The 17,462-nt window shown below is 34.5% G+C and overlaps 1 protein-coding gene and 1 non-coding gene across 3 annotated transcripts in view; one reads left to right on the forward strand and one right to left on the reverse strand.

Moving 5' to 3' along the window:
- Positions 1-1,708: 1,708 nt before the first annotated feature.
- On the reverse strand, positions 1,709-1,780 carry Trnam-cau. Its single transcript has one exon. It is a non-coding gene; the product is annotated as a tRNA-Met (tRNA).
- Positions 1,781-1,997: 217 nt separating this feature from the next.
- Positions 1,998-17,462, forward strand: part of LOC121374065 (ubiquitin carboxyl-terminal hydrolase 35-like) — a 51,601-nt gene continuing 36,136 nt past the window's right edge. The window contains exons 1-2 of one of the 2 annotated variants that reach the window (XM_041500962.1): positions 1,998-2,082; positions 7,526-7,599. Coding sequence is in view for 1 of the 2 variants with exons in the window: in XM_041500961.1 (XP_041356895.1) it covers positions 15,436-15,489 (54 nt within the window). In the remaining variant the exon portion in view is untranslated. Of the gene's footprint in view, positions 2,083-7,525; positions 7,600-13,247; positions 15,490-17,462 lie in introns of those variants that run through there. The other variant, XM_041500961.1, reaches the window with a different exon arrangement.

The raw sequence follows: 17,462 nt of genomic DNA on the forward strand, positions 1-17,462 counted from the left end.
AATATCAGTGTCTGTATATTCAATGTGTTTCTGGTCATCTTAATATTTGTAAAAAGCTCACACTGGATTTTGTCTTAAATAATTTCGTACGTACGAAAAATTATATTTTAGAAAATAAAATAAAATTTAACCTAATACAAATATTAGAATGATCAGAAACACGTTCAATATACAGCCACTAATATTTTATGCAGAAAAATATATTTGATATGTAATTACAAACATTAAAAAGTCTTTGTTAGTTGATAACATCTTAAAAATTGCTGCAAACTCAGGAATGTCCCTTTAAGATTTTTTAAAGTTTTCTTTTTAATGGTTTTGGGAATGGTTATCAGGACACTCGATAACTGGGTCAGGTTCTCACCCACTTGACAAAAATCTATGGGTTTTTTCTTACTCAATAGAGATAAAATTCTGGCTTACCCCTTCATTTCAGATAACATTCCTATGGGCCTGTGTAACACTGGCATTGTTCAAACTTATGAAGCCTGCCAAGGCAACGTGGATAGTATGGTAGATTCTGAATCAATCTAACCTGGTGATGGTGGTGAGGGGGAGGGAACATTTGCACTCCAAAAATAAGGGGGGAGGGGGAATCCGGAAAACTATATGTGAGATAGACAGACATATGAACAGATAACACTGGTGATGGAAATTCACAAAACAAAGTAGGATAAATTAAATTAAGTAAAGAAGGATGAAAGTATGCTAGCTGAAAACAGGTTTAACTATTTATTTTAGCACTGTTGGGGTGAAGTACTCCTACTGCCAGTAGCTGCTGGAAATTTCCTTATCTCATTTGGCAAAGTGCTGGACTCTCACACTAAGGGTCTGGGGTTCGAATCCCCACAGTGGAGGTTGATTTATCAGTTATATAGGGATCTGATGTAGGGACTCCTGGCCTGGTGCTTATAAAACTTCTAGAGTCTAGACTCAAGACTTTAATGGAGTCTGAGGCACTAATGTCATGCCAACGTCATACAAATTGTATGCATGTGACATCATTTGAGATTGAGTCTGGACTCTAAACGTTTTATAAGCTTGGGCCCTTGGATCATGTGACTGAATCAGAACCAGGTTTCTGTACCAGTATGTGACTATGGTTGTAATTTTCACCTTCGACCAATTGTGCCACAGTTTGGTCTGTTTAAATATTTAAAATGTTTGCACAAAAATGTTTGCACAAAAATGACAATAACAAAAAAGTAAAGAAAATAAAATAATTTAACAAAAATGGTGTGATGGGGGGGGGGGGAGGGGGGGAGGGGGGAGGGGGGAGGGGGGGGGAGTAGAGAAAAAGACAAGAGAAGAATGAAAAGGAAAAGTAAGAGAAGAATGAAAAGGAAAAAGTAACTAAAAAGCAAAGGAAATTTTTTTTAAATTAAATTTACAAAAACAAGAAGAAGAAATAATTATAATAAAAATAAAATAATAAACATATTTTAAAAAATGGAAGGTTTAATTAAAAGTTAACTTTATATATATATATATATATATATATATATATATATATATATATATATATATATATATATATATATATATATATATAATAATAATAATAATAATGACAGAAATAATCTTATATATTTAAAAAAAAGATGAAGAAGAAAAAAAGTATTAGCAAATGAAAGGTTTAATTAAAAGTTAACTAAGTATATAAACAGAATAATGTTATATATTAAAAAAGAAAACAGAAAAAAAATATTAGCAGAGCGTGGTTTCGATCCACGGACCTCTGGGTTATGGGCCCAGCACGCTTCCACTGCGCCACTCTGCTCATGAAATAAAAGCTGAAAATATAGCATACAAATACAATCTTATCACAAACATTGGTACGGCTTGTTTAATTAATATTTTTTACTAGATCTGTCTCATATTTTCTAATATTTGGTAACTGTTATTTATTATTAAAATTTAGACTACTTATCATTATACTGTTTAATTTGTTCAGATAAAAAAAAAAAAATGCAAGGGAAGTCACTCTGTTGTAAAAAAATATTTTCAACAACTGACTTGTATTTTATTCAACCGTTTAACAAGTGGTTTTTATTAACGATGTGTACAGGCTCGTAATAACTGGTGAGTTTTAATAATAAACACTTCGATAAATATTGTCCTTACCTTTTAATCTTATATATACAGATCGTTTGTGTTGAATATGATTTTAATGTAATATCGATAATTTGTGCAAGTCATGTCGTTTATCGAGAGTTGAAAGTGGCAACCTTCACTTGAAAATGAGAAACCATTTTTGAGGGGGAAAAAAAATGAAGTTACATTTTTTAAATAGGTATCAATTATCATGTATTGGAAAGACTTCCGAATATTCCAGCATGTATGCTAATACATGTACACTCTCACCCTCAGCCTGTGACCCTGTTGAGTGTCTCTATTAATATTATTAGTTTAGTGTATTAAGTCGTGCCATTTCAACGCATTTGCCTGGCCCTTGGAATTTTAACCCTTTTTAAAGTAATACACCACCTACCATTTGTTTACGTTCCAAGTCTCACAGTAAGATTTGTAGACAGTCAAATAGCTAAGAAATTTTAAGTATAGGCCTATCCAATTATTTGTTACTTTTTACCTTAAAAAAAAAAAAATTCTACACAGGAACCAAAATAGGTCAAAAAGGGGACCAGACAACTCGGACCGGGGGACAACGTGTTAAGTATGATAGTTGGCCATGTCGTAGTGTCGAAGTATTGTACTATAGTAATAATAATGCATTATACTGATAGATACCGCTAACTATATGGTCACCATTAAGAATGACAATTGTGTATGTCGTAGGTGCATATTGTAGTGTCGGATGGGTTTCTAGAAGTATTGTACTATAGAAATAACGCAAAAGACAGCATTTGCCAAATTTCCACATTTATTACATTAAATACATACACACATATGTACGCAAAAAACCCCAACAGAACACATATACATAAATAGTTATAATAAAGAAATAAAACACCAATCACCAAAAGAACATAGAAATAAAACGTCCAACAAAAGATAAAAGTCAGTGTTGTTACAACGATAAATAACTTTTGCATGTTTTTTATGGGATCATCTCCAATGTTTAGGTCACCGACTGTAGAACAAAAACAAATTATTCGAACAGCGGAAACTATCTTCAAAGATAATTGGATCAGCAATTTATCAATTTAACAAAAAACTAATTCTTTTATTTCTGTGAGAATACTTTAATTTAAAAAACAACACTTGTTCAACAATATTGTTCAACAATAGACAAGATTGTCCATGTGCCGAGTTGTCTCTGGACTCCGGGCCGAGTTGCCTCGCGGTGGGCCGGGTTGTCTCAGAACTCTGGGCCGAGCTGTCTCGACGTGGGCCGAGTTGTCTGGCATTCGGTCAAAAACACATAACCTGTATGACATTTATAACATTTGTCATTTTCATAATTTATGGTGATCATGCCCAAAATATATATTGGAAGTGTCGTCTGCATGTGCATGTTTATTTTTACGCATTAGTGAGTGACGTCAGTAAAAATGTGAGGTCACACGTCAATCGTTTTTCCAAAATTTAAGGAAAAATTCAATTTATCAAGAGTTCTGGTCCGGTCCGCATTTTATCAACACACATCGCTCACACTTGATGCCATTACTGATAGGCATTATGTTCATACCTGTGAATAGTTTGTAAAATATAATTTTTTTAATGAATTGATTCTAAATTAACACAATTTATATACTCAAAATTATTTACAACTGTTATGAATGGATTATGAATACTATTCACTACAACAGAGGCACAAAAATGTAGCATACCTTTTGCAGATCGAATATAATAATTGAAAACAAATTCTAACAACAGGAGTCTTAAAAATCGTAAAAATTAAATTCTTTGGCCTTGTTGATCTGGCACGTGTGAGGTCATGTGACACGCACCGAATGTTAATTCGTCTTTCTCCATTTTAAAGTCAATTTCTACGAGTCATGTGGACCCGATATCGGTAATTTTAAGGAATAAACAAAAACAACTTAGTAAAATGAATAGTTTTAGGGGTTTGTAAAGTTTTGTATTTAGATACTTACTTTTCTCAACTTTATTGTTTATAAAAATGTTCCTGAACTGTGAAGAAAAACCTCATAAATGAACGACATGCCGATGACAACAAATCGGATGTTGATAGCGCGAACCGTGCACGAGAAAACAAAGTGAATGGAATTTGAAGCATACCGCAGTTAGGACGTTGATGATACTATCACGAATTAAAGGAAAAAAGTCCAACTGTGGTTTTTTTTTTCTGACCGAGTGGATTGTAGCAGCCAATTTCTAGCAGCTAATTACGCTGGCAAGCAATTTCAGCAGACACGCATAGCGACGTTCTAAACACCGGACTCATACGCCTTTCGGTTGTTATCTGTATTTCCCACACTTTTAAACACACTGTTATGCTAATTATTAATATTCACTATAACTTAATAATTTCAGAGTGAGTATCTTCATATATAAAAAAATACAAAAAACCCAAACCAACCATGACTCATTTTCATAGTCTTATATTGTTACTAATATCAGTATAATTTATACAACATAACCGTTTTATTAAGCACTTTTTTAACATCTGAAGTGTGACTTTAAAATCAATCTGTACTACGTTAAGATGGGGGTGTTCAACTAGTTTCGTAAAGACCACAACCCGATTAACCGATAAATATGTTTATTATTTTTATAAATATCAATTTCATCCATCTGCAGGCCTTTTTATATGTGGTGTTATTAATATATATATATATATTTTTTTTTATTGGTCTAATCATGCACTAGTGAGTGTTGTATGCTATTCTTCAGAGGAACCAGAGAATGAGTATTTTCTCTCCAAATATATTTTGTTTCAGTACCGGGTCTGACATTTAGTCCTTTACAGTAGTGTTAACTTTAGCAAGCTGAAAGAGGTTCTAGAATATGATGCTGTCGGAGGACAGTGGTTTTTAGATTCGGGCAACTAAAAATAACTTTTTGCGATCCCGATGGCAAGTGGTGAATAATAATAATAATAATAATAAATCTATAACGCTACGATTGTATGAAAACAAAATAAAATCTACAAGTCACGTCTTTCGATTTGTAAGCATTAAAGAAACTGTTAAAATGTTTTCTTTTGTATTTTGGTTTAACTCTGTGTTTGAGCTAAAAATTATGTATTCCAAATATAATTTCAATGTAACTTTGAGGTAACTGATCAAGTAACTCAAAGGTTATGCAAATATAATTTACGTAACCAAACAATTGGTTACCTAGGTAAGAAACATGTGAACCGACTTCCGGTTACCTCAGATTTCGAAATGTCCCCTGTTTATGGAGTGCATCATTATGTAAAACATTTCTTCCTTCCATCCATTTCTTCTGGAAGCAAAAGACTGCCTACAAATAGTTATCTTTTTATAAATAATCCTATGCTTAAATTTGATATATCAAAAATACACCATCTTTTGTGTTTGTATCACTGTTTATCCTGTTTTATGTAATAAAAGTTGGTTATCAGATCTGCTGTGAATTACAGATAAAAGTCTTGACCAAGAAAGGGGAGTGATCACTCGCGCTCCCCTCCACACTCGCCTGGAAAGTTTAGTGATAACTTGATTGCCTTGCAATAAAAACATTTAATATACTTTGTCATAAAAGAAACGCATAGGCGAAATATTCATGGAATTATCTCTTTAATACAAAGTGACATAATTCGTTATTTATCGGGATTGTATCACAGTCAAATTTGACATGAGTCTGTGACAATGTTCTTGCTATGGAATGACGGCAGTGGAGTTGTTTTCGTAACCAAACGCGTCGCACGAGGGCGCTGAAATCAGTACCTTGTGTGGCCACCAGCAGCAGCAATCACTGCGCGACATCTCCTTTGCATAGACTGAATGAGTATATGAATCCAGGCGCGTGGAATCCTAGCCCATTCTTCCTGCAGTGCATGTGACAGTTGCGGAAGTGCTGAGGCTCCGGGTCACGCTAGCGTACATGTCTGTCCAGTTCGTACCATAGATGTTCAATGGGGTTGAGATCAGGCGATCTTGATGGCCATTGCAGCACATTAATGTTCTCATTCTGTAGGAAATCCATTGTTACACGTGCCGTATGCAGCCTGGTATTGTCTGCTGAAAGAGTTCTCTCTGTCGATCCAAAATGGGAAGCATGTGATGGCGAAGAATTTCATCCCAGTAGCGTACAGCTATCAGGTTGCCTTGTACGAATACAAGTTCACTTCTGCTGGTGTATGAGATGGCTCCCCACATCATGACATTCCCTCCACCGAATCTGTAAACTTGGGCGATGCAGTTGTTGGCAAAATGTTCATTGTGGCGTCTGTAAACACATTGTCGTCCATCATGTCGCTGTAGAAGGAAACGTGACTCGTCTCCTAGCCCGTAAACCAGCTTCTCGAAGTCGGTTCCGAATGGTTTGTGCAGACACCCTTCTCAAACCAGGTATGCATCCAGCAGTGTTCATTGCTGTGGCAGTTCGGTGATGCAAATGCAGAACCCGGATGTAGCGATCTTGTGCTGCAGTTGTTATGCGAGGTCTTCCACTTCTGGGCTGGTCTCTAGCTGATTGAAACTGCTGGTACCTGTCCAAGAGACATGAAATGGTGCTCTGATAGACATTCATGTGGCATGCGACTGCTGACTGCAATTCACCTAACTGGAGGCGGCCTATTGCAATGTTTCGATTCGGCAGGCTTAGTCTTGGCATCTTGTAACTCATCTACGTCGAAATCGTTGCGAGCATTGCAGTTTTAAATACCCATCACTACCCCAATCTTTTCCGCGAGTTTCATGTGCATTCGCCAAAATCTAACGATTTCCTGCAATTGTCGCACAACGTGCATTAAATTTGTTTTAGGGTGCATTTGGGCATGCTGTCCCATTCCAGGAACATTAACAAACATGGTCATTCAGCAACATTGTACTAAAAAAACTATATTTTGTAAAATCAAACACTTTTTTTCTTTCCCTATCACCTATGCGTTTCTTTTTTGACAGAGTATATATTTTATTTTAAACTTGTAGTAAATTCCATAGCATAAAAAAGGCGTTTCCTGTGGGACAGACTATAGATATGGCTCATGGTGATGACTGGATATTGAACCAGAATCATACAGTGGGTAAAAGTGAAAAAAGAAGATTTTTTATTTTGTTTTAATGACACCACTAGAGCACATTAATTTATTAATCATCAGCTATTGGATGTCAAACATTTGGTAATTTTGACATATAGTTTTACAGGAGAAAGCCACTATATTTTTCCATTAATTGCAAGGGATCTTTTATATTGTGTACTGTCCCACAGACAGGATAGTGCAAGTTGATAAACCAGTAGTGTTGCACGGGCTGGATGGGTAAAAGAGATTATCAAATACACAGAAAACAAGTAGTCTTGTTTTAGAAATCGGGCTAATAAGGCCTAACTGACACCTGGTTGTAATTGTCAGTAAGAACTCGGCAAATTGCATAAATCATAATGTATGTATGTATTTTTTTATTATTTGCAGTTCCATGTCCAAAAATCTACAAAGCCTGAGTCTCTTTAAGAAAAGAAATTTTTGTCTAAAAGTGTTTGTTATTGGTAAGTGGTTATCATTGAACTTTTTTGACATTTGCATTTTACCTCAAAGACTGATGATTTTCTGGTCCTTCTGGTCCTGTGTTTCACAAAACTAGTGGTTGTAATACATAAATAAGTAAAAGCAAAATTTTAAAAGCTGTAATTACCTTTTTTGTGGCTTTTTATTTAAAAAATGCAAAATAAAACTGTTTGATAGAACAGCTAATTAAACTTTATTTTTGTTTTCATTAAAAGATTTGTTTGATATTATTACCTTATTAATCTAAGGTTTAATCTAATTGCATTTCCATCGTTTTGATCTTCATATGGTGTAATGACGTTGGTATTGGTTTGCAGAACTAGTTACCAACTTGCCCTAGTATTTAGTCAACTCGCCCCTTAAAAGTTACCAACTTGCCCCAGTATTTGGTCAACTCGCCCCTTAAAAGTTACCAACTTGTCCCAGTGTATTGTCAGCTTACATGTTAAAAGTTACCAACTTGCCCCAGTATTTCAGGGCGTTAGATTGTATAAAATTTAAGACGATAAACGCTGTGTCCAAAATACAAAAGCTCCAAATAACCATGCACAGATTAAGTACAAACATGCTGACCTCAGAAGGTTTCACCTCAAAACCAGTGAAATGTTGAGCTTTAATTAGATTAAAATAACCTGAAGTGCATTTCTGAATATTTACAACCCTTCTACAGCTTTTAATGCCATTATTGCTCTGTAAAAGCCTTGCGTTGCTTAGAACAGACAAAAATCTTGTTTTCCTCAAATTAGAGATGTCTGAAGTCCTGGATTTGGTCAACTCACCCTTAAAAGTTCCAAATTTGTACCAGTAACAGGGCTTTTACACAATTGTCAGAAACATTTTCTCGAGAACATGTGTGTCATGATAATCAAGTTTCATTTTCATAAAGTCGATGTACATTTAATTAATCACCCAAGATGTAATCGTTATGAAGGACCTGACCACTTACACCTTTTATATAATCGGTCAAATCCCAAACAAAATTATTTATTTTTATTTGTTTCTTATGAAAAAATTATTGAAGAAGTAATATTAATAAAAGATCACAACTAATGGCTAGGTAAGTGCGACTGAAAGCAACATAAACAACAAAAGATAGTGGTCACAAAAATAGTAAACACCGTTTTTGATCTTCAGGTTACTCAATTTTGGAATGGCTGTAGTCAAAGATTGCAAATACGATAAAAGGGTATGTTTTTGTTGAACAAATTAAAATTGAATTTGATTGTTTATGGATGCAGAGCAGCTATATATTACACTGATATGGTATCAGTATGTTGATCTATAGTCCTTTCCATCAGGGAATGTTGTTTTCTTACTATTGTATTTACTACATGTTATTCATTTCTAAGCCGATTGTTTTCAAAATTGCATCCACATTTTTTCTTTCTTTCTTCTTTTAATTTTTTTTATTTATTTCCAAAACACTTTTATTTTATTTTACTAATGTCAAATCAAACTGAAACTATTTACAAAAAACAATGTTCATGGAGGCTGGGAAGGACTATAGGTTGTTAACAATATCCATCAAAATACATACCGATAATATGTTAGGTCTACGTTGTCATGAAATAAAATGGATGCAACCAATTATAATCATGTTTTCACTAACATGATGACCAGTGTTTCATTGCATTGTATGTATAACAAAAGATTTGAACTGAATGACTAGGTGTGTACAGATGACCCTCTCGTATGGCCTATATTCATAGCTCTGCAAACACCTGTAAATAGCGTCTGGTCCAATACGAATTAATTTTTTATTTAATATAGAACAGCTGCATACAACAAATGCTCTTAGCTCAATCCACAGCCTTGTAAACTGAATACCCATGGAAACCACATTTAGGTTTTGACTTTGGACTCAATGGCCCATGAATAGGTGGGCTTCACTGTATGCATGTGTAACTACATGTATATGTCATCGTACATGATTAATAAAAAAGAACACAAACAAATTAATAGATATAAGCTGTTGATCATTTGACAGGCACCACCAACAATTATTTCTAGGTCTTGAAAACCAAATTGAACATAACCAAATACAGACATATGCGAAATTGGTTTAGTGTTGACTTCACAGAACATAACTTTCTTTACACTCAGACCATTCTACAACAGCATACAGGAACATATACAATGTATAATAAAGTAAATATAGGACAAGTTGATTTACAACAGGATAAATACAATAGTGAATGCATTGCATGATACAGTATACAGCCTTTAGTTATTAATTGTCTTGAGTAATTGAGTTGTTAAGTACATTAGATAAGCATCTTACAGAGAATCGTGATATTAGTCTTATGTAACAGTCTAAGTGTTATTAAATGGTAAGCTGCTAATTAAACAAACAAAAAAGTGTTGTGGGGAAAAACAGGAGGGCCAAAAACAATGTACAACCAATTTTCTTTGCACTGACTTTCTGTGATACCCCAAAATAATTCCTTGTTTTTTCAAGCCTGGAAAAAGACATTTGTAACTTTCATTACATTTTATAAATCCACTTTAAATAATAGTATTCAGTAATTGTTGTGATCATTCTGGCTAAAACATTTCAAATTTGGCTAAAACAAAATTGAACTTTTAGCCAAATTGGCTAATCAAAAAAAGCTACAGTGTTTGGTCAGCTTGCCTTTTAAAATTTACTGAGTTTGATTTGCATAACCAGTTTTATAAAATTGTAAAACCAGAATAAAAGATGCATTGCTGGGAATGATCATACAGTATATTCTACACAAATGATAAATCAGTTGTGCCCGGTAAACTTTGTTTAGGCATGGGCGGCTATTTACCGTCACTGATGTATGACACATTCTAATTCAACTTTGCTGCACATTTTGTAAACCTAATAGCCACATCAGTATTTTTTATGAACCGACATTGAAAAAAAATCTGTTGTGGAATGCTGTGTGTCATGTATACCATATTTTAGTGTTCACTAGATATGCTTCGATGATTTTTCTTACTAACTTCCACGATGTGAAAGCATCGACCCATAACATACTGATGTTCAGTGATTATATTGCAAGCAAGAGAAGATTGTTGGTACATTTTGTACTTTGAAAAACCTTGTTTTAAATGAGTGGCTGGATTTGAATTTTGTTAGCGAGACATTACAACAAACTAGCAACTTGTTAAAAAAGTTAATAATAATCTTAATTGTTGAGCTATGTCTTTGGCAAATACCAGTGGTTTCCTTTCAGTACTTAATTCACCAACTTAATTTTAAAGTTTAAATTGGCAAATATATGTTGGTGAATTTGTCTATAACAGCTTGAAGCACGGCAGCTTAAAACCCTGCTTATGGAAAATGTACTGTCATATGGCAGGGCTTTTTGATTTCACTAATTTGGGCATGCTGGGTTTTTTGTCTGTTCTAAGGCTAAAGCACAACAAGGTCCTTTTACAACAATAATGTTATTAAAAGCTGGTAAAGAGTTGTACATATTCAGAAATACATTTGAGTTAGAATGTACTTAAATTGGGCTAGCTTATTTTGGGCATACTTACTTTGGGCACACCCTTTTATTGCCTCAACTGTGCCATGCATATCAGGGACCCAGTTCTCTCAAACAACATCACATTGTCTTTGCAAGTCGTTTTGCACTGCACTGCGAGATCGTAAAGTGGAGAGAGTTGAGTGAATTAGGCCGGTGTTTACCAAAGTAGACACAGTTCCCAGTCAGTTTTGTTTTACAAGTTGTAATGACTAATACTTCAAACTACTGTGAAGTATGATACGGTATACGTTGCAGGCAACAATATTTTTAAGTCTTAATCAGTAACTTAGTGTATCTAAATTATATTAGTTTGTGTAACAGATGAGTTACCTAATCATAAAGTATGTGTAATAAGTTGATATTCCAAATATATTTAAACCATACTGATTTGCAAATGATGTATGGTATTTTTCAAGTATCCAAAATCAGTCAAGATATATAAAACAATGTTTGTAAAGCCTATTGGCAGTTCACGTGATAACACAAACAGAACAACATATTTGTGCCATGCATTAAAGTCTTGTTGTTTACTAGTTGCATCATTTGACTATTTTTATATTTGCACATTTCTCGTTCATATTGTATAATCCATTTGGGTCAAAGGGAACTGATGTCATGAACTGGCATGAATAATGCTAAAATTCAAATAAAAACATTGACTTAAGCCCAATTCACTGATTCTCTTGTGACATTCTGTGCTAACATTAAACAAGAGTCGGGCATTGTTGACTGAAAAATAAACTGTACAGTAAACAGAAGTTTAGTTTTAACCTCTTACATGTATTAGTGCTGTGCATGAGTATTACTTCATTCTAGTACGGGTAGGATTGACATACAGGAGCCACTTCACAAAGCCTATTTTTGTCTTATATGCAACCTGTGCACCACAACTGGACAAAGGCCGTGGTATATATGCTCTCCTGTCTGGGAAAGTGCATATAAAAAGATTCCTTGCTGCATTTAGATGTAGCGGGTTTCCTCTGATGACTATGAGTCATAATTACCAAATGTTTGACATCCACTAGCCGATGATTAATTAATCAATGTGCTCTAGTGGTGTCATTAAACAAAACAAACTTTACATGCATGTTTAAGCACATGCATTTACATTAGTTAAACATGTGTGTTTAAGAAAAAGAGGCTTTGTAAAGCTGGCCCCTAATGTGTTAATGAGATCATATGCTGTGACCTCACTAGCTTATTTGCTGAGGCTTGGAACGTGGGGATGGGGAGGGGTGCAGAAATGGAAAATATGTCACTAGCCTGTCGGACTAGAACCAACTAAAATTTACTGGCCCGCCTGACTTTCTACTAGTCCGTCGGCCTATAGAATATATTATTGTTTAACAGTATTATAATATACTCTGTCTTCACTTCAAATGATCATATATATATTTTTTTTTTTTAATTTTTTTTTTTTTAATGACCAAACAATTAAGGACACTTGGTAAATGATCAACATCATGTAGCAAACGAAAACAAGACCCAAACCTTGACTGACAAATCAATAACTTTTTTAATATTCTGGTAAATACCAACTTTTTCACATTTCTTTTATACAGATTTACAAAATTCAAGTGACAGGCACCGAAAGTGTTTAACGGAACAATCTATTCAGAACACAATGCTAAAACTAAATATGTATAGAACAAATTAAATTAGTCAGTCAGAAAAAGACAGATCGCCCGTCGGACTAGTAGTTGCATTTTTTAACTCGTCTGTTAGAATGTTTACTTTCATTTGGCGACAGGTCGAGTACTTTCTGCAGCCCTGCTTAACAACTGTCATAACAGAAACAATCGGAGTCTTCACCGCAGAGACAGAAATGGCACTTGTGAATTAAAAAGTGACTTCTAAAAAAATATGTTTTGTTTTGTCCACCTCCTGCCCCTCTTCCCCTTCCTGCCCCTCTTCCCCTTCCTGCCCCTCTTCCCCTTCCTGCCCCTCTTTTCCCTTCTTCCAGCTAGGTATGGCTTTGAATAGTCAAATTTGGGATACCATATTAACATGCCTATATCCAATTGAGATTCAGGCATGTAATTAGAAACTAAATTCTAATAATAACATAGCTAGTTCTTATATGGACAGAGGCATGCATTGCTCAAGCAGAGCTTACACATGTACATGCCATAGACCTACAATAAATTATGTAACATATATGTCACATGGGTTAAGTATTGTTTACTTGGGTTTAAAGAAGTGTAACTTTTGCAAGGTTATTACAAAAGACAAAGCTGCAATAAATCAGATAATTGTTGTGTCAGACAACACTGGTTATATTCATTGTTTTTAATCACGAGTACATGCATATATGTGTGTTAATAAGTGAGCAAGTCTTTCTGGTATTTATAAGTCAGCAACACCCAATGTCGGCTAATCTCCCGTTCCTAATCACACTTCGCATGACTGCCTCTGCGACTTTTCCTACTGTCTCCAGTTGAAATGCTGGCTTGTGTGACATGGGTGAGCGATCGTGGATGTATGTGTTTCCGCACCTCTTTGTCACACTCAGTTTCCTTACCTCTGTCCATCTTCTCTGATTGGTGTACGACGGCAAGATAGGACTACCTGTTGAATACCTCTTGCATAGCTGGTCCGCTGTATAGTGGTAACTCTGTCTGAGCCAGGGTGCTGCACCGGTAGCTGTTATTTCGTGTGTGTATATATGTGTATATCAGTGGACTTCTTTACCAGTCTTCTGTCGTTGGGTTGGTCAAGGCATATCTCAGCTCTCCAGATATCAAGGATATTTTGCTTTTATCAGTGCTGTGTCATGACCTGCATAAAAATAGGACGTTCGATGTCATGCTATGCCGTAACCAACAATTCACCTGTAGGACGTCGTTAATGTCATAATCTGCTCGTAATTAACATTTCACCTGTTTAAAACTGGATGTGTGTATAATATTTGTGACAGGGTGTTGTGTATTTCTGTCAGATATTTTCTGCAGTATCAGTGTTCGCTGTGGGATGAATTCTGATAAATATTTGACAGTTGATACCAAGGTGTTACTGAGTTAAGTATTGCAGAGGAGTACAGTTACAACTTGTAATACAAGTCATGTGTCTTTTCAGAACAGAAAAAAATCTATTCTGATATAATTACAGGTGTGCTAACTTGTATGTGTGTGCAATATTCTTTAAACTGTTTATTATAATATATATATATATATATATCTTCCATAAGATCTGAATACAAATGACTTTCCTGAACTAGAGATACATCATATGACATCTCCTGTGTTTTACAAGTGAAGGCTGTGGAAAATTTATGGTCACATACCTGTAATTGACAATTGCTGTAACGTAAGGACAGAGTGCAGCCCATGCTTATACACTGAGGAACTGACAGGTTGTAGAAATCGGCTTAACAGTGGCCTGGGAGAATTACTGTGGATACCGAAAAGTTGCGTTTTGTTCTTCCGATTCTGTGACAGTGTCTTGTTTAATTTGTGCTGTAATTGCGCTTACGTGTGTGTGTCTGTTTGTGTTCATTTGTCCGAGTGTGTGGACTAACTCTTGATAGCCACTGAATGGTGGGAGTGTTTCACACTGGGCCGGATCAGACAACGGACGATTTATCCCGAGCTCTGTACACACAGAGAAGTTTGTCTTTGGCTCAGATTTACATTAGACTGCATTAGACCCAACCAACAACAAATACTCAGAAAACACACTTTCTTAATTTCGTGTTGATAAAGAAATTGTCGCCATCACCGATAATGGATGGTTGTGTTTGATCTTTGCACCACTGTGCTGCTGTAGGTGGAACGTCCTTACGTCGATGTTATTCTAGACACTCATCGCAAGTACATGCTGCTGGTTACAAATTCTTGAGAACAAAATACAAAGTCATTTGTTTTTAAATACACCTTTTTTTCATATTCAATGTTATATCTAATATTTTGTATTTTCTGAATTAAAAGGCAATAACAGAAGTGACTGTTACAGTGAAGGGGAAAAAAGAGCTTCATTCCATTGTAACAAATATTTTAATGTCATGTAAGTGACTGAATGACATTTAACATATAACAAGGAATTTATATTTGTTCCACCGACAAGCAATTATCACATTCTTTCCTAAATGCTTGACACTGAAAGTCACGTTGTGTTGGGAAATAGTTGCATATGTCGCACCTTTCACTTTTTTATCTTTCTGCAATACGTCCTTGTGTTGACTATGAATAGATAGCTCAAACTCCATTCAAAGTAGCATACATTGAATATTGTGATCTCTTATTATTGGATATGTTCCGTTAATCTTTGTGGACCAGCGTTTTGCCTAGTGTGTCAAGTTGTACGTTACTAAAATCAACCATGGGGAGTTGGTACCGAAGTCTTGGCCGCAAAAGCAAGTCATATATTCTCAATGTAAGTACATATTTGTGTCTAGTATATTATTAGGTACAAGTAGTTATATATGTGTCTATTTTGTTTTATATAACTTATTATAATTATAATGTCTATATACATGTACATAATTATATGAGGAAGCTTAATGGATCAATTACTTGGAAGATGTGGAGTATATATGTGTAGTTATTTGTGAATCCAATGTTACAGTACTATTTATGAGACTACTCACACTAACACTCATGGTCTGTTGCAGAGCAGTAGTTTTATTGCAGTTAGGTGGAGGTGTCTTTATTGCAATTAGGGTTTAACCATTTGCTATATTAATTAATTCTTGTTTTACTATCCAGGTCAAGTAGAGACAGCCAGACAGATAATTGTAAAATGAGCATTAACATCCCTAAATGGTACAGGGGTGTAAAAAGTACTATAGTTGCCTTGTCAAGTGTGAGTGAAATATTCTGATGAATGAATTAAAAAATATAACCCAACTGTCCTATAAGGAAGTGTCTTTTTCTAACCTATTAACTCCAACTTATAATTTTGGACTGTCTTAAACTGCTCAAAATGGTGACATAATATGTACCACACCTGTGTAATTTTGACAATTGGTTGGGTTTTTTTTGTGTTTTTTTAAATACATGTATTATTTAATATTCCTTTTTCGTTCTTAAACCCAAATGAAAGTTAATTAAACATGTATTATATTAAATAGGAAATTATTATACCCAAAATTAAATTAAATCAAATTATATTTTTATCTTTTATTATTATTATATGGAATAATAAGTATAATGCATGGACAAAACATGGTTAATAACTTGGTAAAGTTAGGACAATATCTTTTCTCTTTACTTGAGTATCATAAAATATTTTTTTATTTTTAACTTTCATTTTCGTTACATTTAGGTAATAAAACTTTCATTTGTGTTTTGTTTGTGTAATTAAAGGTACTTTCATTTTGGTTCGATTGAGTAATTCATCGGACTGGTTTATGTATCAAAGTCTTTTGTAGGATATTTCAGTTGGCAATCAATTATGGATCAGCTGGATAAGAGTTGACGGGGAATGTGGTCAAACCCACTTGTTAAATGACTTGTGCAATTGCCTGAATCTGGGTGCAGAATACAGTTCAACCCTTTCATTTACCTTCCTTAAGTTTTAGCCTATCTGCATAATCTTGTGCAATCGGCAAACCTAGCACACCTTACAACTTATGTGAGACTTTTGTATTTAACACTGATTTATCAATAGCCTATTATATATTCACAAATGAGACATGGGGGGAAAAGAAGAACTGTATTGTGATTTATTGTCTTGGTGTTTGATCTGGGTAATTGTGTGGTTTGTCATGGTTTGCCACAATCACAGGCAGTGAAAGATGGCAGCTGTCGTAACGTAGACTAAACAAATGAGCGTGTTATTTACCGTGTATACACATTTGTTTTCAACTATTGCTAGGTTAAACCATGTACACATATTTCTTCCTTATTATATATTTTTTTTTATGCTTGAAAAAATCACAACCATTTTATTAAAAAATATATATATTATTTATATAAAATGTATATTTTGCGGAATGTGACATATATTAGTATGTCTCTTAAGACATAGTTTTTTTTTTTTTTTTTTTTTTTTTTAACCTGTTACCCTGCACACTACATACCCAGTATGTTTTTGTGAGAAACTTGACCACATTTATCTAGTTAATTTACAAAGTGTTTTTTGTGTCAAACTGAAGTAATCACACAGCCACATTTATCCAATTAATTGCAGATTAACTACATTTATAAACATTAACATCCATACATGCTCCCAGTGTCAACATGTAAATTCCAGTTCGTTGAATGCAACAGTCACACCAACAGCTGACCTTCTCAGGACATCCTGCATATACTGTCATAATTATCTACTTGAGATAATTACATCACTGATGTAGAATTATTTTCTATAATTAGACTTAAATCAGTGAGCTGTCATCATGGAAACAA

This window comes from Gigantopelta aegis, chromosome 6, assembly GCF_016097555.1.
Source record: "Gigantopelta aegis isolate Gae_Host chromosome 6, Gae_host_genome, whole genome shotgun sequence".
In the NCBI taxonomy this organism is placed as follows: domain Eukaryota; kingdom Metazoa; phylum Mollusca; class Gastropoda; order Neomphalida; family Peltospiridae; genus Gigantopelta; species Gigantopelta aegis.